The following is a 23,225-nucleotide window of genomic DNA, read 5'->3' on the forward strand; positions in this document are numbered from 1 at the left end:
GGAAATGGGTGAGTAGTGTGAGGGGGGGGAGGGGACCGCAAATCCTCCCCGGTCGCTCCTCCTATGGGGACTGGGTGCCCAGCTCCATGTTCGAAGCGTCATGCAAGGAGATGAGCGGGGAAGGCGAGGGTCGCAGAGAATGGTATGTAAGGAGGGGGGGTCCCCTCAAAGAGCACCTCCACTCACCACGACCAGTGTGCAGGTATCTTCCATGTGTATCCAGTCACACCTGCGATACCCACCTCCCGGTTTGCCCGGTCATCCAGAAGGGCGTGGGGCAGGCCACCCACTAGGTCAAGGGACTAGGCTTGGAGTCATTGCAGGCAACGTCGGGCACTCCGGACTCTCCGTCCTCAGTGTTACAGTCAACTATGTGGCCAGGAAGTTCAGGCCCCACTGGGTCCCAGAGGGTCTTAGAAGCTGCGCCACGCCTCCAGAGCAGCTCAGAGCCCCCGCCGACCCTCCCGGCAGACTCTCCCAGGATCGCGCCGCCTCTCTGTCTGTTAGGCCATCCACATTCAAAGTCGCAGACCCATGCAGTCCCCAGTCTGCCAGGATCGGCCCGAGGCGTGCGTCGTCCGCCGCCTCGCGGCGGACACCCACAGGCCCAGGAAATTAGCACCCTGGCCACAGCGAAAGTCCCGGTCCCGGGGGAGGCACCCCAATCAAGCACCAGCTTCCTACCGGGTTTCCGCGTCTCTGCTCAGTCCCTCGTCAGCTCCCGCAAAGTGTGCCACAGGCCCAGTGCAGGCAGGCCTACCTGCAGGTGCCTTCATCCGGGCCCCGACAGACGTCCGGGCCAAGCGTCGCACCAGCACTCCCGCAACCGTTCGGAGCTCTCCTCCGTCAGCCGGGCCGTTCCGGGCGGCGGACGGCTCAGACTCGGCCCGCACTCGCCCTAGTCAGTCCTCGTGGAAGGCCACATGCTGGGAGCTCCGCACACTGTCCCCTGAAGGCGGCTCCACAGACTGCAATTCCCGCCTCCAAAAGCGCTCCCGGTCTTGGCCCGCAGGAGTCAACTGTAGGCCTCACTTCGTCTCACCAGCATGGTACCGTCTCCAGGCTTGGAACAATACCCCAAGGAATCGCAGGGGTGTCCACGCAGCTTCCCTCACTTCCAGCCAGGTGTAGGCGCTGCTAAATCCACGCCAACAGGGTGGTTTCCCCCGGGAGGGTCCGGAGCTCTATCGGGCTGAAACCTCCATCTTGGCTGGCTAGCCACGCCCTGCAGATAGTTACTGTTCTTTCTAGGCATGTATTTCTGGGTTTAGCCCTTCATCAGTAGATAGCATAAGTAGTAGAGAGCAGAGAAAAGTCATCTGGGGTTGCTGAAATGCTGCCCAAGCCTTCACAGGTCACAGTACCACTCTATAGGCAAACATGTGCACCCCAGATGAGCTCATTGGCTCAAGGGAGCATTTTAAACACAAGGGGGGAGGGAGCACACTGCCTGTTATGCCAGCACAGTTCACCCCTTTACATTCTCGTAAATGCAGTATGCTTATTTCAAAGTTGCAGTACTTTTTCATCAAAGTTGGTGCAAATAATGCTGTTCTCTCTAGACACGTGTTTCTGTGTTTATCCCTTTGAATCATGAGTGTCATATACAATATTCACACAGATCAGCTATATATCTGGAATATTATCACAAGTCACACAAATTGTATACATATTAGATAATGGTGTGCCCATCACTGTTGGTGAATGCACATGACAAATGACTCTAACTTTCAAAATTGTGTGTGCGCGCTGATTTCCAAAATTAGATATGCATTCTGTATACACAAAATTAGATGTGCCCCTCACAGCCGTTGTGTGCGCATCACTGCTTTTTTCTCCACAAACTCCCTACACAGTACAGGACCCCGGCTTCTGTCCCGGGGGTCCATTTTCATGCAAACATTGCCGCTACCAGTCATACCCCTGCCCTCCCCCCACAGGCACACTGACCCCGGAGGACTCCAGCTCCAGCCTTCCCAGGGGCAACAGCATACTCTGTAATATAAGATCCCTCCCTAAGCATCACTCGGAGGTTTGGGACCTAATCCACTCGACCCGCCCTGACTATTGCTTCTGTACGGAGACCTGGCTTAAGCCCCATCTGGTCCCCGCTATCACCTTGGGGATCCCTTCGGGGTATAAGATTCTTAGGCTCGACCGCCCAGTCAAAACTGGCGGCGGGGTTGCTGTAATTTACAAAGACACCCTCACTGTCACCTTTCTCGACCAATGCTGTACTAAGGACATTGAGGTCCTGGTTTTCAAAGTTGGTTCCTCCTCACAAGCTTGCTGGAAGGGAGCTCTGGTGTACCGTCCCCCTGGCCCCTGTGCCGAGGCTTCTACCCTCCTCCTGGAGACACTAGCTCCTCATATCAGCATAGGGACCAATTTTGTACTCCTTGGAGACTTCAATGTCCACAGTGAACTGTCTGACAATGCAGAAGCGCGTAACCTGCTGGCTGATCTATCTGCCCTGGGTTTTAAACAGTGCAACAGAGGTCCGACCCATCGGGCTGGTCATACCCTCGACCTAATCCTGTCCAACTCGCATTCCTTGACTTGTTACCCTCCAATGCAGGTGGAATGGACCGACCACTTTGTCATCAACTTCTCCCTCCCCACCCTTATCAAAGAACGCTCCCAACCTGCTCCCCTCCCGTTATGGCGCAGGCAGTGGTACAAGGGGTCCGCTGACACTTTCAAAACTACTTTTGTACCCCCTGACTTTCTCCCCTCTGACTCCACCAGTTTGGCCCTGTCTAAATACAATGATGCCTTGATCACGGCGGTCAACCTAATTGCCCCTTTAAGACGCTGTAACCGGCGCTCAAACCGCAGGCAGGAACCATGGTACACGGACCTACTGCGTGTGGAGAAAAAGGTCTGCAGGAAGTTGGAGAAATCCTGGAGAAGCTCACGCAGTACGGCCGATAAAGATCGCTATAGCTCTGCCATGAGACTCTATCATAAAAACATCAGAGCTGCCCGTAAATCCCACATTGTCTCCCAATTGTCTGAGGCTGGCAATGATTCAAAACTACTGTACCAGGTTCTCAGCACATTTACCAAGCCCGTCGCCTGTGACAGTCCGGAAATGCTGACCCAAAAACTGTGTGAAGATACTGCTGGGTTCTTTGCCGATAAAATCGATTCTATTTATCGAAACATCTCCCTAGCTAGCCCACCTATTGAGGAATTGGCCCCTTCCTCTAGCCTCCAGCCCGGAACAATCAGCGCTGTCTCGGTTACGCTGTCCTCCATTCCCGAGATTAGCTTAGAACAAGTCAACTCCCTGATTGGGACTATTAAATCAGGCAGCCCAGCGGACCCTGTACCCGCCCGTATCATGCACCTCATTGGGAGTGTCCTTAGTCCCTCCATTCAGATGGTGATCAATCGCTCCCTCTCTGAGGGACGGGTCCCCCGGGAGTTGAAAGAGGCCATGGTCAAGCCCATTAGGAAAAATACCTCCACCCCCTGGTCAGACATGACAAATCTGAGGCCAATATCCCTCTTGCCGTTCATCAGCAAATTGATGGAGAAGCATGTGAATCACCACCTTTCCAGCTTCATTGAGCAAACCGGCAGTCTGGACCACTCTCAGTCAGGGTTCAGGCCTAGGTATAGCACCGAAACGGCTCTTCTTTCCGTCACAGATGCTATACGCTTGTCCCTGGACAGAGGAATGTCAGTGGTGTTGGTGCTGTTGGACTTGTCCGCAGCATTCGACACCATATCCCACGCCATCCTCCTTACCAGATTAAAGGAGATTGGTATTGATAGATCTGCCTTGGCGTGGTTTACCAGCTTTCTCTCCGAGCGTACCCAGAAGGTGAATATGGGCTCTTTCAGCTCCCCCTCGGCCAGCATCACCAGAGGAGTCCCGCAGGGCTCCTGCCTTAGCCCTACGTTGTTTAACGTATATGTCTCCCCGTTGGCTAATATTATGAGGTCCTTCGGGTTTATGCCCATCTCTTACGCTGACGACACGCAGCTGCTGTTCACTTTTAAAAAATTTACTCCGGAGATAAGACAATCTTTCTCCAACGGCATGACTGCGACCGCCAGCTGGATGGCCACGAACTTTCTCCAGTGCAATGTGGGAAAGTCTGAGGTCATGTTGTTCGGAGAGGCAAAAATCCTGTGGACCCCTGACTGGTGGCCCTCCAGTCTGGGGCAGGCCCCCTCCCCTAAACAGGTGGTGAAAAACCTGGGGGTTCGTCTAGATCACGACCTCACCCTTGCCCATCATGCCAGCACCACGGCGGGATCTTGCTTCCACATTATAAGCCTCCTGCGGAAGGTGTTCCCCCTTCTTCCAGACTACACAAGAAAGACCTTGGTCCAGGCCCTCGTTCTGAGCCGCCTGGACTACTGTAATGGCCTTCTCTTGGGAGCTAACGAAGGAGTGCTTAATAAACTTCAGGTGGTTCAGAACACCGCGGCCCGCCTGGTGACCAATGCCCCCCCTAGAACTCCATCTCTGCCCCTTCTCAAGGCCCTCCACTGGCTTCCCATCCGGAAACGGGTGGAATTCAAGATTTGTTGTGTGGTACACAAGAGTCTCTACAACCTCGGTCCACACTATTTGGCCGAGAAATTTGTATACCACTGCCCCTGCCGCAATCTCAGGTCCAGCAACCAACTATTACTCCAGGTTCCTAGACACTACAAGACCAGACAGGGAGGTCGTGCCCTTTCCATTATGGGCCCGCGCCTATGGAACAATCTCCCCCTTTCCCTTAGAGAGTGCCCGAGCCATCTAGCCTTTAGGAAACTCCTAAAGACAACTCTATTCTAGTTGGAGCGCTGTCTGTCCTGTTCTTCACAGCAACGCGCGGAGATACACCTTCGGGTGTGATGCCGGCGCGTTACAAGCCCATAAATAATAATAAATAATAATAATAATAACAGTAATCGATGAGTGAAGTATCTCCGGAAGAAAACTGCCAAACTGCACCTAGGATGGATGCCTACCGATGACTATATGATGTGACTAAAATGGCCGCCTTCTGTGATTCCATGCGTAATGTACGCTTGGTGTGCAAGTAATAACCTTCTAGATGACAACTAGACTGATATTATGCAGCCACTGTTTGATGACATTGGATGCTTGTACTCTGCGTAAAACGGCCCCAAAGATGGCGCTTGAAAAAAAATAATTGTCTAGGGAAAAGTATGGCCACTTTACCCTCTGAGAAGCTTCCACCACATACTCTGGACGACCAGGAGAAAGTTAAAAGTGGGCAAGATTCCCCACACGAGGCCAAAATTGAGCAGACTAGCATTAATGCCACACCAGTTAATACCACATCAGTAGTGATTTCTTGCAGAAAAGCAATCCCTGGAGAATAAAACATGCTTACGGGGACGCATTAGATCAAGAGTTGCTCAGCTGGCCAAAGTGCAGAGAAGCAGTACAGCGCACTCACCAGAGAACTGCTACCACAACTTCCTCACCTCTTGGCATCTGAAACCAGGGCACAACCCTGCAGGAATGGAGTCAGCAAGTCAATCAGCATGCATAGAAAGTTCCCACCGAGTTGCTCAGATTGTTGCCAAAGAGTCCTCTGGCGTTGACAGGTAAGTTTATAACTACAAAAGAACCACATTGTAGCCGAGTACGCCCACACAGGAGCTCCTCCACTACTGGTCTGTTCAACTGTCACTATTCATAGATCAGCATTCCAAACCCCCTTTCCATCATGACATTGCCATATAAAATATTCACACAGTAATGTTCCATGAAGCAGGCTTAAAGAACCACAACCACACAAAGTGAAACGATCAAAAGCAAAGTTGTGGCACAATACTTAAAAAGACCAGGGCCAGATCTGATCTTCCTTCAGGAAATCCATTTAATAGGTAATGAATGCACATTTTTGGGAGAGGAGAAATGCACTATTTAAACACATGCTGACTGCCTTTTTTTTTTTTTTTAAATTTTTGAAAACCTTTATTGCGCATGGTGCAGAAAGACAAATACGGGCCTACAACCATCCGGCCGGCCACAAGACTTTTGAGCGCAGGTGTCAACAATACAGTCCCCCAATGATGTCAGGCGATACAATAGCACATAACAACATGTATATTGGAAAATCACGTCGTCAGGGGGAAGGAGAAATAAAGGTTAATTTTAATTTTTTTTTTCTTTTCGAATTAACAAAAGTCAATGAAGGATAAAGGCAAAAGAGATCCGAGTCCGTATAGTAGTTCCCACATGAGTAGGCAGCATTAATAATGGCAGCAATTGCATGAATATCGCACCAGAGTAGCAGTACAATAGAATGACAAAGCAGACGACAGAAACCAGAATCGTGCCACTCCCAGTGCTACCCACTCCCAACCATTCTCTATCACAGGCCCAGAAAGGAAAACAGTACAAGAAAGCGCAGAAAAGTGAGAAAAAGGCCCATAGAAACTAAATAAGAGAAATAAAATCTACCCCCCCACCCTACACCAATGCGGAGGCTACGGCCTACCCCCCCCGACAATGTGCCTGTCGCCCCATAAAGAACCCGAAATGCAGTAAAAGTAAAAGGAAGGAAGAAGGAAAAAGAAGAAAATAATAAAAATATACACTCTGAGATATAGAGAGTGAGACTAGACCCTTCTAATCTGCGACTCCCAAAAAACTACCAGGGAAGCGGGAGGAGGAGCCAAACCAAACCGTCCCAGCTCTTCAGTCAGGAACACTATCCCCACTCTATTTACGACTACTAAGAGTCAGGCATTAGCACAGAAACAATTAGGGGAAAGTCAATATATCGTGTGCGACGTAAACAAGTATGTACCACTCTCAATCCCGGTCCAACCAGCCAAGCAACCAACAGCGTGAATAGAACCCAGCCCTGACCCAACCTAATGCAGACCCCATCCAGTTCCAGTCCCGCCAACCCATGAAGCAGTAGCACTATTAAACAGCCTAACCCTGGCCCGATCGTGGGTGTAAGACAAAACCAGCTCCCATATGAAGGCCCCGCATCCCTTGCACACAAAGACAATATGGCCGCCCAGAAGAAGAAGACGAGTCAGGAGAATAAAATGGCCGCCGACCATCTGTAGAAATCCCTTTGTCCACTTCACATAGTCCCAACAGGGCTTCCAGAGCACAAAAGTTCAGCAGAGGATGAGGCGAAAACCACAGTGAATGAGCCCTCGAGGGAGCCACGAGTTGCGCAGCCGGATTCCTCTTCAGGCTCGATAGTGCAGGCAACAATGATTCAAGCTTCGAAGGAGAGGGAAACAAAGTATCGGCAGCAGAATGGGCGAGTAGCTGGCCATAGGCGCCGGTGAAATCAGTTGCAGACAACAATGTATCACATCCACTTATAGCCACTGTATCTCCACGTGACGGCAAAGACAAATCCACACTTTGCTGGACACAAATGTTGCGCTCCCGACCCGCAGCAAGTAACATTGAGTCGAACTGCTCACATAGTGCCCGGAGGCCACTACGCATTTGCGAATGGAGATCTCGTAGGGCGGCCAAAACGGAGCCTAAGGATGGTGGAGGCTGCGTCCCCGCATTGACAATGAGCCGAGTCGGCACTGTAGAGCTGGCGCTCGACGCTGGGAGATCCAAACAATCTGCGGGCAGAACCGAGTCCTCTCCCTCCAACCGCGGGCAATCCGGTAAGGTCATGATAGCCGCAGGACGGTAAAATGGCCGCGGGGGGGGGGGAGGGGGGTCTGCAGCAAAGACAAGCTCCCTTCCAGTCAATGTCGCCACAAAGATCGCGGAAAGCCAAGCGCCCGTCACGTAAGGCTGTCGTGCTGCAGGTTAGGTAACAGAAGAAGGAGCCGGCAGCCCAAGGCGAGCCGGATCGCCGAACCTCCCCCAGCGCGCTCCACCAGATCGAAGCAGGAGACTCGTTCCCCCGGGGCTTACCTCACAGCCCTCATGTTCCAGGCGCTGGGTACAGCAGTCTGTCGGCCCCCACCAGCGGGGCCCAGCTGGCGGCAGACCTCGGTATGCAGTGCGGGCGGGACCACTCAGCCTGGAATGGTGTCGGCAGATCCGGTAGTTGCGGAGTCTCCAGGGGCCGGCGAGGGGCGAGGGTCCAGGGCGGGGAACACCTCCTCGAGTATCACCGGTATCCGGGCAAGCTGGGATCTCAAGATTGCACAGGATTAATCAGCTCATCTTCGCACACGTTTCACCGCCAGGAGCGAGCAGGATATCAGGCAGGATATCATCGCGGAACCAGAGACCGACGGAGCCGGGAGCTCAAGCGTCTGCTCCGGTCGCCATCTTGGCTCCTCCCCGCTGACTGCCTTTTGAGGAGTGGCCATACGGACTAAAATGACAACCACTTCTGTGGTTAAAAGTGGCTGCATCCAAATAGTTATATGGAGATGTTTGTGGGACCTTTGATCTGAGGGATATCCAAGGTACACTTCACATAGAGCATAGAGCAAGGAACTTTTGATCACTCCCATCCTTATTACTGTTAATCGGTGCATGTCATAACTACAGCAATAATAACTAGCGACTAGACGCCTTGGATCTTAAAGATGGAGAGGCTGTCAATATTCTGACAAATGCTTTGACTGTTTCCTTCACATACAAAGATGAGTCCGTTTTGTCTATTGTAACAATGTGGGAGGAATATAAGGTAGTGGATGCTTAGGACAGAGCCCAAGCTAGAATTGGGTACAGCAGAAAAACTAGGCTGGACAAGATATACACTCCAGAAGCAAAGCTGGAAAGGCAAATTAATAGACCTCCCAGCCCGACATAGGAATGATGTCTCAAGTTTGCTCGAAAGGCCAGTAGGGATTAAGTGTCTAACGTGGCGAAGGAGCACTACTTGGGTACCCAGAAAAAGCTGTTTGACTTTAGAGAAAAAGGTGGGAATCCTTTTCTCCTTGTTAAGCAAGCAGGGAAGAAGCAAGATGAGTTGGAAAGATTGTCAGTACTGAAGCAGTGATAGTCTCCAGTGATCAGGAAATTGAATTCTATGCAGCGAGGCAGTAAGAGGGCAGACTAAGTAGAAGCCCTTTTTGAAAGATTATAATTCTAGGCTAACAAGTGAGGAATTAGGTGCACTAGATAAGATATTCCCTGTGGAAGTGATATAGGCCCTAAAGCAGCTTCAAAGTGAAAAGTCCTGGGACAAAGTGGTCTGCATGTTGAATTGTTTAAACACTTGGCCAACTCTTACAGAATATGTATATCGAGGACTGTGCAAAGGGGTTGGAGGGGTTCTGCCACAAGACCTTAGACGTGCTATTCTTATTGCCATTCACAAGACTGATAAACCTACAACTGACTATCATACCAAAGAATTTTGCTGCTTAATATAGAAGTTAAAATACTTGCCAAACAGACTACTGAATGTCATCAACTGGCTGATCCATATGTATCGGACAGACGTTATTTATTTATCAATGAGGGTGAACCTCCAGTGGCTGCATAATTGACTAGACAGAACGAGATAAAACGAGCCTTTAGCCACCCCTGCCCTAGATGCTGAGAAGGCATGTAACTTCATGGACTGTAGAGACTTACCCATCCTAGAACACTTTGGAATTCGCCCATCTTTCTGAATGCAAGTTAGACTTAAAAACGTGGCTCCCACTACAGCAGTACGAGTAAATGGGGTACTTCACTACCCTTTTAAATGGCAATGGGGAGTAGAGCCAGCTTGCCTGCTGTCTCTACTTCTGTTCACATTGTGCATTTATCCCTTAGCCTGGTTGAGAACAAGCCCCCAAGTTAAGGAATTTCAGTGGTATACAGGACAGGATATTACTTTATGCCAGTGATCCCCTAAGTGCTGGAGCCACTCGAGACTGCTTTCATGTTACCTTCAATTTTCAAGAGTTTGGAATCACTGAGGTTAAGTGGTTATTTGAAATGTGTTGTCCTGAAAATAAATGTGTGGGACTTGGAGATACAAACCAAGGGCATAAAAGTAAGAGAAGAGGGTTTCTATACCTTGGTATAGAAGCTACTAGAGAGAAGCCAATATTTTCAGACCACAAATTTGAAGGACTTTTTAGGGTAAGGAGATGGAAAAAAAACTCATCTTTATGCTGTGGAAGACTGCCTTCTTTAAAATGCTAACTTTGGAGGCGAGGTCAAGATGGGTTGGGCGGCTCCCGTCTTATTTATGGAACAGCACATTCTCCTCAGATCAGCATAGTGAACCAGATGAGTCGCATGGTGCCTGATGGAGAAACAGTCTTGCACTGGCTGCGAGCTAGTGGAAGACTGTTTACTCGCATCCTTTCCATGCTGTAAAACAAGAGCAAAATGTGGGTGAGAGCCTCTACCTGCTGAGGCACTCAGTGTGGGAGTGAGACCTGCAGGAGCGGGTTGGAGACCCACCTGAAGCATGCTGATCAGTTAGTGAGCCGTCCATGGAACTTGGAGGGCAAACTTGGTGACCTCCCCTTTCTTGGGTTGGAGGGAATTGCTTATTGGGATTTTCTGGGACTAGTCAGGGTGGATTGGGGTTGGGTTCATCGCCAGAGAGGGGCGCATGGCTCACAGTTATCATGGGCCCACTGAGCCCGTGTTGTAAAATATTCAGCCCTTCTTCTTGAGTTTGCTGGCACCTAATAAATCAAGACTCCCCCAAAGTCACTAAGCAGCAAGACGAGGGAAGTGGATGGTGGCTGGAGGAGAGTTAGCCACAGTGCACAAACTAACTGTATACAACAATGAATCACCCCAAGGTCGCCTGAAATGAAGGGGGTGGGGAGGGGGTCATTGGACAACATCCCCAGGACATCCTGCGGAGGAAGGAGTCCGAGCATAGGAGTTTTTGAGCTTGGCTTCGTAGCCTCATCTCTCGATTGACAAGTTATTCTCAAATTCCAGACCTACCTAAAGCAAAAGACTGGGTGAATATAAAAGGGGCCTGTACAGTTATCATCTTACATTTGCAACTGACTGAGGACACTTTGAAGTAAATTAGGTTCCTATGTACAGCCCAAACGATCATTCTGTTATAGGAACAAAACAAAAACTCATCCCACACCCAGGCTTTTGTCTCTGGTTGGAGAGTTTTTACCACCTCATAGGGGCTTGAGCACATGTTGGGCTGAGCTGGAGGCTAATGCAAATTGCAAAGAAATGGAAAGGGAAGTTACATTTTGAAAAGTACAGATCAAAAATGACTTTATTATATTGGGAATTTAATAAATATTAAAAATAAAGGTTTCTTCATGTTTCTAGCTGGCCCCTCCACTGCGATAGCAGAATTAAAATTGCGTCCTAGTATTTCTCTATGGGCCGCCTTCATACAGTAAAAAAAAGCTTTTGGGGACTTGCCACTCTAAGGATATGTTTAACATTTCATTTGTACTTGTTCTACTTTCAAATGCTATGCGCCCGGCCTTAAAGGCTACAAGGCCTACATACCGGTGAGTTTTTAATATTTAAAAAGGAAGAGTTTGATCTGTCAATTGGATTTATTTTTACAGGCCGATTTGCAGTTCATTAAAACTGTGCAGTTGTCAACAAGCATCCCTCACAGAATACATAACAATCCCAAACCAATGAAATTCTTTAAAAAAAAAACGAAATTTAAAAGTGACAGAGTGTAACAAATACGATGTGGTGTTATGGTACAAACCATTTAAAAAAAAAAATACAAAGACAAGGCAATAATTCAGTCTTCTCTTTCAACCCCAACATAGTTAATCTTAACTTCCAGCCATAACACACTTGAATAGATTGAAAGGGACTTCCATCGTGTAATCTCATCTCCCTACTGGCTCAATCACAACCTCGCCTGTAAAAGGCGTATATAAATAGTATAGATGAAACTCCTGAGTTTGTGTGTTTTTGTTCTGATAAAACATTTTTGACGTTGTGTATATGCTGGAGCAAGAATTTATTGGGCTTTTTCACACAGCCATTTTTTTCTATTGAATGATAGTACTTTGTAAAAGGTAAAAGGTAAAGTGTTGGATATCCCTGAGTAATAGCAAATTAGCTGAGCAAGAATTAGTGGGAGACGGGAGTCAAAATAGGCCTCAACTGGGCTGGCCTCTATCTCGCGCATTAATTAATGACTGAACTTATTTATAATTGAAAGTACGGTTTGCAATGGGTGTAAAACTTAGTTTGCATTTCTCATTGTTCAGAGAACATCATGTTACCTCTAGTTTATAGGGTTTTGTTAACAGACACCCTTTCACCCTTTGGTCATTTAGTCTGGAGCTTTCCCAGGGGTAGAGCAGTTGGATCCGTATTTGCTCATGGTAGAGATTTACCACACAGAAAAATTAGTCTTTGTTAGATGTGGTCTGCTCGAATTCATGCAGTTTGTTTCAAGGTTTTATTCAAGATTTGCTGCCACAAGTATGTTAAAACTAATGGTTACACTATAAAAACTAAGATACATTGACCACATTGGTTACCACGTTCACCATTATATACTCCAAAGTTTTTTTATTATGTTTTATTTTAACCTTCCGGTCCAACCTTGGGCGTTCAGGTGATGTTGGTGATGGTTTCTTGTCTTTTTCACCGATTGTCAGTCATAATGATCTATAACCATTGTCATGCACAGTTTTTGTCTGTGAATGTTATGTTAACTAGGTTTTTATAGCACAACTTTCACAGAGCGCAGGCTATGCCCTATTGAATTGTGGTGATCCTAGCTTTGAATGTGTGCATTATACCCATCCAGGAGAGCAAACCGAATTTCATACCCCATGGACAAGTGCAATTATCCTTCTATTACTTACACACCTTATTTACAAAAAAAAGGTATATCCTAATACATTAATTTACACAAAGCTTCTACTTGTTTAAAAAAAAACATTTTAAAAATCCGGCTGATTGGCTTAGCCTATGCTTTGTGCTTGTTACTATGTTTTTCATACACCTAGTGAAAATACCCTGGAAAGGGTTGTTTTGGATAAAGAAGGCAAGGTCACCTAGTTTATTTTTCTAGACTGGATTAACTATCACTAGATACATTACTACTAAATTGTATTTTTGGCTCCTCATCTGACAATCTAGAATAATTTAACCAAACAGGTGCCATTGTGAATGAGAGCACTAGAAAAGCATTGCTGCAGGAAGTAACTATTGTTTTCAGTTCGCTAGAGTTTTACATTTCAATTGCGGGCATTTTAACAATAGTAATTTCTGCAGCAGCTTTTTGTGTATATATTCTGACCTTTTATGCTGTCAAGCCAAAGGCCTGCTCAGCACTAGATCTCCGCTTCCCTTTGTTGGAGCTTGAATGCTTTTGTAGCCGTCCGTCCACTCTGCCTGCCGAAAACAGCCTTGCGAAATGAGCACCCCTGGCTATCTTCAAAAGTAATCTTGTGTTCCCTTGGCGTGGTAAACCTCTTCTCTTGTGGTGTTCCTTGGCTTTACGGAACGGTTTACTAAATATTAGGATAACAATCTGCTGGTCAGTAAAATGAGGCTTAACAAAAGAAATCAAGCTCTGAGAAAGCCAGAAGATCTTTGTTTGTAGATGGTAGCATACCAGGCTTGGGGACGTTCAGAAAGGTGACCTAAGAATGCATTCTGCCTGTTGCTTACCGTTCGCTTTGTTTGTAACTCAAATTTGCTGACTTTCTTTGCTTTAGGCAGTTCAGCTCGAATTAGTGCCTCCCTCCCCCTGACTCATCCCCCTGCTGTTCACACCTTATTTACTGTATTCTTACACAAACTCACTTTCTATAGTCCGGTCTTTTCTCATCTTGTCACATTTTCTGTGCTTTCAAAGAGAGGTCAAATGTCAGGCTGGATCTTCCAGCGAGCTTGGTGTTTGCCCTATCAGTACCATATAAAAAAATCTCTACCAATCGTAAAGTTCGGATTCATAATGGGGCCACTGGATTCAAGATAGCCTGGCTGATGAGGATTATGAATCTGAAACCGGTCCCAGGATGCTCGTTTCCGGTCCAGGGAAGACATGGCTTCGCAGTTTGGACTGGACTGTTCCCATGAGGCACAGGGTCAGACTGATTTGCATCTGGCCATGTCTGAACTGGGGTGGCTAAGTGAGCTAAAGAATGGTGATGGATTAAACCCAGATCAGTTGATTTGCTCAAACGCTCCGTCCATCATCCCTTTTGTATCGCTTTGCAATCCCTCAACATTGCAGTTTTCCACTGAGACTACTACATATTGCTCAAGCTCTTATTACTGAGCATTTACAATTATTATTAGTGTTAAACATTTGGCATGCAAAAGTGAGCACTTTAGTGGGTCATTGTAAGTATTTTTCTCTGTATAGAAGTCCAGAATTGTTGCTGTATGTAGCGAGTGAAGCAGTACAAAAGGGGGTGGTGATGGACTGAGCATCTGAAACAATCAAACACTCACACCCAGTCAACAGATCTGGGTTTAATCCATCACAGTTCTTTAGCCCACTCTGCCACCCCAGTTCAGACATGGCCATATGCAAATCAGTCTGACCCTGTGCCTCATGGGAACAGTCCAGCCCGAACTGTCAAGTCATGCCTTCCCTGGACCGGAAACAAGCTTCCTAGGACCGGTTTCTGGAATTACAGCAGTCTTCAGCCAGGCTTGCTTGAATCCAGTGGCAAAGTGAGCAAGGGACTCACGTCTGAGCATACCCTGCCAACTTATGGCGAACAAAGCGATACAAAAGGGGGTGGTGATGGACGGAGCATCTGAACCAACAAAAACACACGCCCAGTCAACAGATCTGGGTTTAATCCATCACCGTTCTTTAGCCCACTCTGCCACCCCAGTTCAGACATGGCCATATACAAATCAGTCTGACCGCTATGTAGCGAGCGAGTCATTGTATATGATTTAAATTTAAAGTAGTGATGGTGAAGAACGAGGCATCTTTTTCCTCTCAGGCCTTTGACCCATCTGTATACTCGTGGCTCAAGACTCTTTCCTTTCAATTAGTCATCGCCTGTGCCTCATTCAGTCCTCAAAATACATTCTGTCTGCTCCTATTTTATAAATCAACATGCTTTCATATTTCCCATTTCATCTAATACATTATTAATTGTTAGGTTTTTGCAGCTAGCTTATTACGAGGTTCAGCTCTGTGACCCTCTTCATAAGCGAGGCAGGACTGTAACTCCTAGCTTAGGGATTTAATTGGGGTGGAAGTACTATTGGGATATTGTTGGGGGGGCATGATATTCATATTCTGTGATTGCGCCGTAAGGCAGTCTCAGGATTGACAGTGCTGCTTCAACAAGAACCTGCAGCTACAGCCAGTCTTCCCTTGGCTGTCTCTCAGAATATGCAGACCACATATATGGTCTCTTTCTGTATGTGCTTTTGGTGTCTATTGGAGGGTCATAATGATTTCATTTTTTACCTTTTTCACCTCCTGAATATGATGGGGGAAAAGGAAGTGGGTGATGGGGGGGGTGGCGGTTCTTCTGTCTTTTCATGTCTAAAAGGAAGAGGGCCTGGGTAGTTTTTCTGGAGGCACAGTTATCATGTTTTTGATGTGAGAAGTGCCAACTTTTTTTAAAAAAATTTTTTGGAGGACCTTTATTTAGAAGAGGGTGCACACAGCTATTCAGCCAAACATCCCGGAGGCATGGCAGCAAAAAATAGAAAATCGGACTGTTTCGGCGCACCCAGGAGAGCATCTCACGATTAGAGAGGTCAATTTTTTAAAAATAAAACAGGATATACACAGTAAATACGTAATACAGTTCCATATGTTAACGAGATGGAAAGAGAGAGAAAAGAGAACAGGAGGGGGCCGGCTACGGGATATAAAGTAGATACAATCACCGGGTGGGCAGAGAAGCATGTCCAACTGCAGAGACATTTTGAAGCGAACAATATAAGCAAGCATACATTTCTGTAAACTCCCGACTAATGCCCCACCCGATGAAACCAATGACAGGAGAGACTGAGCGGCCACAGTCCCAGCATCGCCCAAAAAGTCCAAACAGTAACCCGATAAACTGACCCCCAACCCAGGGAGAGAGAAAAAAGGAAGTCCAGTCAAACTAAAAGAAGAGAAAAAGGCCATAGAAACAGAGAACGGAAAAACAAAAATACCCCTACCCCCCACCCTGCACCCCTGCAGATGGCTACGGCCTACCCCCCTAGCAGCGTGCCTATCGCCCAGCGACCAAAAACCCGAAATATAGTAGAAAAGAGATTTATAAAGAAAGGAAACACAGAAAAAGAAAGAAAAGTTAAGGGAGGAGGAGACCCTCGCATCCCCGGTCGCACTACCCCCCTCCTGCGACGTACAGTCCTGGTCATTAAACAATCATTAAACAAAGACGTCTTACACCGCCCCGCCCCCTGATACAAGAAAATGGCGGATCCCGGGTCCCTCTCAAACCCCTAGCATCCGAGTCGAACACCAGTCTCACCCTTGACCTCTACGAGTGTTCACCATGAGTTCCGCACACCGCACCCGCGTATTCACAGGATAAGTCAAAAGTTCAGCCAGTCCACGAATCTGTGCGGCGAGTCCAACGGATATCCACCGTCCACCACAATCCTCAGCCGCCATGACACTCGCCACGGTACGACCAGATCCCGACCGTTCCATACTCCACCACACTGCACAGCTCACACGATCGATAGATGTTCGCTGTTTCCGTCGGGTCACAGTTTCAATAAAGTCATAGGGGGACGAGCACGTGAACACGACCACAGGTGGACTCGCCAACGTGGGTGGGCGATACACCTTGGCGGCGGGTTCAGCCGCACACAGCGGTACAGACATTGCTATCCAGGCTTCGACACTAGATGGGCCTCGAGTCGTAGATTCCGGGATCAAAGTGGGAGAAACGGCTCGCTTAGGGGGACCAGACAGATCAGAGTCCTTATGCGATCGGGCAGTTTCGGTGTCATCCACGATCGACTTATGTGAAAGAGCAACCATGTAGGAGCACAGACCCTTAATGGCGGCCATCACGGTTCGCAATGATGGCTCTTCTTCACCCCGCACCGCCGCGAACTGATCGACTCCAGACATCAATGCGCCCTTCGGGTCACCCGATTCCCCCAGGGACCAAAGTGCGATGCAGGCGGGGGCAGGAGGCACACAGTCCAGCAACGATAGGGCCTCTCGGAAGGGGGCCCCACCCCAGCGGGAAGGGAACGCCGAGAAGGGGACCCCCGACCTCTCAGCCACCTACAGGATCATTACACCTCCACAATGCGGGTAGAACCGCAGGCTCTCCACCAATCCAGGGGCAGGTTGCTCTCCACTTCTATCGACCGGACCGTGTCTGGATCCCCCGGCCGCCGTTGTTGCACTGCAACCCGGCAGGGTCAGTACTCGAGGTCCCGGCTCTCGGTCAGCGTTAGGCCAAGAACTTCCACTCTATGTAACTCCGGCAATCCGGGCCGTAAGTTTCCCAGGACCACACCGCCAGCATCAGCAACGGGTCACCCACACGGGGGTGAGGCGAAAAAGCAGGATTTGTAGCAGGATATTCAAGCAGCAGGAGGAGATCGACGGAGCCGAGAGCTTATGCGGCCATCTTCGTTCGTCGCTAGGCTCCTACGCCGTGCCAACATTCTTGCTTGTAGTTAGTTGCCTGGGTGCGGGTGCTCTGATTTGTCGCACCCCACTGATGCATCATTCATGGGGCAGGAGCCTCCCAACAGCAATTGATGTGACCACCTGCCTGACATTCCTCAGATAACTGGTCTGATCATACTCTGCCCCTCAACAATGTTTGCTCCCCCACATCAGAGGGGGGAGGAAGGACTGCCTATGGTAGTATAAAAGGTTTGCGTTCAACTAGCACTGACCACACAGTTGATCACCGAAAAGGAATGTTTTCTTGGCATGGAACAAATACAGAATGTAGTGATTTGCATCTGTGTGTTTTGACTCCGATAGAGCTGGTGATTGTCAATAACTAGAGTATTTTGGAGTCTATAACTTCATACATGCCAGATGGACTCCTCCATCAGATGTACGTTTACGCTCCGCCATAATCCATGAGTGAGAGAAAGTGGCGGTTTCTCTACTGTGTGGTCTAGACTTGTGGGAGGATGTGCTAAGCCCCATTGATATCTTGGTCTATAAAAAAAGGAGGAGCTGGGATTTGGGGTAGATGCCGCTGGTGCCTGTGCTGTGCGTAACACTTTACACAAGTCTCTGTTTGCCTTTTGGCAATGATCATTCAATTGGATTGTATGTGGAGAATTATTGAATCCTAAATTAGTTAGCGGAGCCCCATTTTAAGTCAGATGTGAGTTTAACTGTCAACCCTGACAAAACTGTCCTTGGAAGGCACAGGGGCTTTGCAGGGACTGGGCAGTATAGTTTGGTCTACCCAGTGGCATGTCCCTTGATGCTGTGTTTTTCTCCATTTCTAAGCCGGGGCTGGTAACTACGCTCCGCCAGAGTAGTTAATGTTGTTTTGCATACTCTCGTTCCGTTGCAAACGCGGAGTTTAGGCAAAACTACCACTCTGTGGCAGAACGTAGTTAGCTGGACCCTGCACCCTCCCAAAGCAATTATAAAGAAATAAAAAAGCACTTACCTGCCATGGCTGCCTCCTCCTCGACATGGCTGCTCTTCTTCCTCCTCCTTCCTGTCCTTATCTGATCCTCCCTACGTTGTACGTCTTGGGAGTGCGCATGCGCACATGGAAGACTTACAGCGTAGGAGTTATCTAAGAAGGACGGCAAGGACGAAGATGGAGAGCGGCCATGGCGAATTGGAGGCAGCCACAGAAGGTAAGGGTTTTTTTTTTGTTTATTACTTTATAATTAGTTTAGGAGGGCCATAGCAGAGCGAAGTTCCACAAAGTTGTTTTCAAACTCCGTGGAACTTCGCCACTGTATGGCAAGGTATTGAACAGGCTTTCTATCAACAGTATGCTTGCTTCAATTTGCTGTCCTCGCTGCTAAAGGTTTCTGTTGGAAGTCCAAGATCTTCACATTAGTTGCTGTTCTCACCATCTCTACGAGACATGCTCCTCATATAGTGGTAAGGTGGAGCTAGGCAGTTAGGTATGAGGTGCTGGAATGTTGAAGTGACCCATACAAGTCAAACTGATCGCAATCTTGTTGAGTGGAAGAGGCTATTTTAGTCCTCGTTACAGTGCACCTTGGTGAGGTCTAAGATCGATATGGATTTGGCAGCTATTAAAATACAAAATAGTGTAATTTCCAGAAATCTGTACAAAATCGGCTATTTTTGTTACTATGGATTACCATGATTGGCCAACTCTAACGGGCTGGTGGATTCCTCAATGAATCCATGTTTCTTTATAGACTTGAATGAATGACTAGGGTCTCGAAGTTGTCACCTTGATCACGAAGAGCCTCTAAAATGTAAAAAAAAAACACATGGTAGAGCACTTACTGTCTTTTTGTTGCAACAGACATTGGAGAGAATGCGCCTGGGATTCTGGTGTCATGGCCTACTAAGATTAAAATGGATTTATTTTCCTGCCGAGTTTGCTCCTGAGGAACGATCAGACCCATTCCGATGTATTTTAATGATACTTCTATCATGAAAAAAGCTAGTGGAGGGCACTGAGTTAATGTTACCTCCCCATTCCTGACATATATGGCCTGACTAATGTTTCCTGACCTCTGTGTACATGCCAAGCCAAAATGAAAAACTCAACTACCTTAATCTAAACCTTCTTGGACCGAGAAGAATTTTGTGGTTGGGCCTCTTCATTTACCAGGATTTCTATTGGGTATTCGTACTTGGAGTTGTATCCATGATGCCCTATTTAAAAAAAATATACATTTTTATCGATCATCAAAACAGGCTTTACAAATCATTCTGTAGTGGTATAATGAGGTTATTGTGCATGAATATTTGCCTCCCCACTAATTTGTTACATGGTGGAGACTAATACATTTGGTGCCATTACGGCCATTTGACTCGATTTACATTGTAGATCTTGTCTTCTGTTACCATGCTATTACCCACGTGGTGTGATGCCCTATTTTTGTCACCTTGTGTATTTTTGCAGTATAACCCATTTTACTCCTTTATGTAATAGACATGTGTTTGTCTTCACAGCCTTCACTTCACAATCTGAGTGCTTCGCCTTCTCTATTGTATTTTAATGTCCGGGTATATCCAGGTCTAAGAGGGGGAGGTCGTAGGTGGCAGCTTTCATATCGTCATGGCTGGAATCTCCATGATATGGGAGAGGCAGATTTGTTCAACTCTCTGACTTCAGGGAGTTACGTGGTGACAACTGCTGGTGCTCTGACCCCACACTGATTACAGCGTCCAGCATGCCAGTTATTAGTGTTCCTTAAAGCAGGAGGTCCCCGTCTACACATGTCTTGGACAGGGCCATCCGCATGGCATTCAGTTATTACCTCATCGTGATCACAATACGCTTTTTATAGTTTAAAACTGCCTCTAGGAGATTTTTCATGCGAGTTAGTGAAACAGTATCTTGACACACACAAATAACCGTTAATGAGTCAGCTCTTAATGTTCTATTTCATTTAACGAAAACAGTCATGTTCTTTTAAATGCAGTGTTCCCATCTTCATTTTGTTGCTGAAAGCTCATTATTAAGTGTTTTTGATGCAACACTGAGATTTAAGAGCCTAATTGTTTTTTTAATTCTTTTTTTTTTTTCTTCTTCAGTTCCGCCTATGATAATGTCTGTAAAGTCCGAGTAGCCATCAAGAAAATCAGCCCCTTTGAACATCAGACATACTGCCAGCGAACTCTAAGGGAGATCAAAATCCTACTTCGCTTTAAACATGAAAACATTATTGGAATCAATGACATTATCCGGGCACCTTCCATCGAGCAAATGAAGGATGTGTATCCTTTTGTGGTCTAAAGATGCTGGGTTGTATTGCATGCACAATGGAAGTTATAATGAAATTGGTCCTAGCAAGAGTTTTGTCTACTTACTTGGGACAGTGATGTGTGTTTGAATAAGGAATTACAGTGAGGTTTAGTGTTCACAATTACATTTCATGCTTTTGTTGCAGTGTGTATTGTATTGTTTGTGTAGTATATAAATATCATTGTAACAGTTTTTTATTCCTGGAAAGTGGGTATTCCATGTACTAAGAGCCAAGATGCAATTAGTTTGACTGTCCCTGAAAAGTCAAAATAAATAGAAAACATTTGGGAAATGAAAGATTTCCTTGGCCAGCCTAGCTCTCCGGTTAGTCAAATCCAGCTGTTGTAAGAGGACATATTGCCATGCTGTATGGCCTGCGGTTAGTTCTTTCTGGCAGTCTACAAGGAATTTCAGGCCAACCTGTTTGAAACTATCCATGAGTATATGGATGCGTTCAAATACATTGTACATTCAGGTCTGAACACAGGGTGCTTGGGCAGAATAATCAGCAGTAGCAAAGTGTTTCAGCGACACACTAGGAGCCACAGGCTTCTCTGGTGGTGTGCAGGCTTCTTTGATATGCCTTTTGATGGGTCTTGCCTGATTGGTGAGAAGGCTGGTTCAGAGTTTGAATGCTTCAAGAAAAGATGGGCCGTGGCACATTCCTTATCCCTTTCCTACTCTGCGAGACCATAACCTCAAGAATTTCGCCCCTGTAGGAGGCTGGCTTAGTATATGGTGCACACTTAAATAAGTGAAGCACTATGCACTAATCCAGACAACCCTTATGGGGATTTTAGTGGGCTTAGACAACCATAGAAATCTATCTAAGTGGTAGCTGTAGAGAGTAGCCTTCAGGCTTAGTCCAGAAAAAATGTTAAGTAGCTTGTTTAACCAGAACTATATGGCTGAGATACCCGCCACCCCCTCTCAACACAATTCCCAAGGATGGGAAACCGGAAACAGTTCTGAAGTCTTTGGAAGACGGGAGGGAGTAACCCCCCCGGCCGTATTTATTAAAATATGAAACAAAATTAAAACATTAAATAAACAGTTTCATATTATGTACAATTTCATTACCACATTGCGATGTTTGGCTAACCTTAACAGAGTCTCTAATACAAAGATTCTCCTAGCCGAACTAACATCCTGCAAAACATTTACTTGAAATTTTGAAATTGTACATCCTAACGTTTAAGGGCCAACGGCAAGGTCGTAACCGGTGTCAAGATCCCTAACCCAGAAATATCGCCCTCACTTGTGAGGGGCGGCCCAGAGGCGTACCTCAAGTGCAATTACCAATTTCCCTTGACTTGACGGGGGCCCCAATAAAACTCGTCGCCACTTAGAGGTCGTACGAGAACTCGTGTGAGGTATCTAGAAGGTAGCGTAGACCTCCCCCCAAACCCCACACAACTTACCATATCTGCCGTCGCAGACGTCCTGGCCCCGGGAAATTCCCCAGGAGGGGGCTGTAACCCCTCCTACCCAGGAAGGGGCCTTGACCGCCTTTCCTCTTCTTTCGGCGACCCATCCTTAGAAGGGACCGCCTCCCCGTTGAGGGGCCAATGGCCACCTCCCCCGAGCGCTCCCATCCGTGCTGGGTGACGCCCACTCATAGGGATCTTCCAATTAGTGCTCACCGATCATGACCTTACCGCCACAGGCCGGATAGTTGACCGGCTATCCGGACCCCCCACAACACTCCTACCTAAAGGTCATGGTGTAACGTTTTTAGCCATGCTAAGAAATCTCCTATGAGTAACTCATTCCCCACCCGAGACAAATGCACTCCATCCCCCAAATACATACTGTCATCATTAATACACCCATGGGAAATAGCATGCAGTGTCTTGGAACGGAACAACCTACTCACTTTGTTATTAAGCTTCCTAACGGAATGATTTAGAGCAGGAACCGAAATAGCCCCCCGCCACACTTTTCGTGGGATCATATGGGACCATGCAATTGTGCACCCTGGAACTCTCCTCGCTAACCAACTTACAGTGGAAAGCATCGCCTCAAGAAGAAGTCGTCTACCAGTGGTGACCAAATCATTACCCCCAAGATGTACTATCACTACAGACGGCGGTGACCTCGTCCGCCCTAGCAAACCCTCAAAAAATGATTGAAACTGGTCAATACAGAGCCCGCCTCTTCCGTAGAAGGACACACTGTACCCGTATTCCCCAGCTACGTGAATCATATCACCTGCCTTGAATACGTCTGCGGCACGCCTCACGTATGAGTGGCCCACAACCCACACCTCCTTTTTCACAGCCGGTGATGTCTGACCGCTGGCCCGGTGTAGGGTCGACTGCAAAGTCCGCCCGCCTCGTAGGCTTGCGCAACTGAAAACCAAACAAAAACAAGCAGCGTGAGTACATTGCTACAGCTTCACAACATGTGCAACCGCACATACCTCTTATAACAATTGGAGGACCAACGCCCCACCCGTTTAACTTGTTCAACATCCA

At 47.4% G+C, this 23,225-nt stretch overlaps 1 protein-coding gene across 1 annotated transcript in view; it reads left to right on the plus strand.

Annotated features, from left to right (window-relative positions):
- The window catches only part of MAPK1 (mitogen-activated protein kinase 1), a 352,914-nt gene that overhangs the window by 77,552 nt on the left and 252,137 nt on the right, over positions 1-23,225 (plus strand). Inside the window, exon 2 of the mRNA XM_086942728.1 lies at positions 20,538-20,720. Coding sequence (XP_086798854.1) covers positions 20,538-20,720 — 183 coding nt within the window. The remainder of the gene's footprint in view (positions 1-20,537; positions 20,721-23,225) is intronic.

Source organism: Lissotriton vulgaris, chromosome 11 (genome assembly GCF_964263255.1).
Source record: "Lissotriton vulgaris chromosome 11, aLisVul1.2, whole genome shotgun sequence".
NCBI classification, from domain to species: domain Eukaryota; kingdom Metazoa; phylum Chordata; class Amphibia; order Caudata; family Salamandridae; genus Lissotriton; species Lissotriton vulgaris.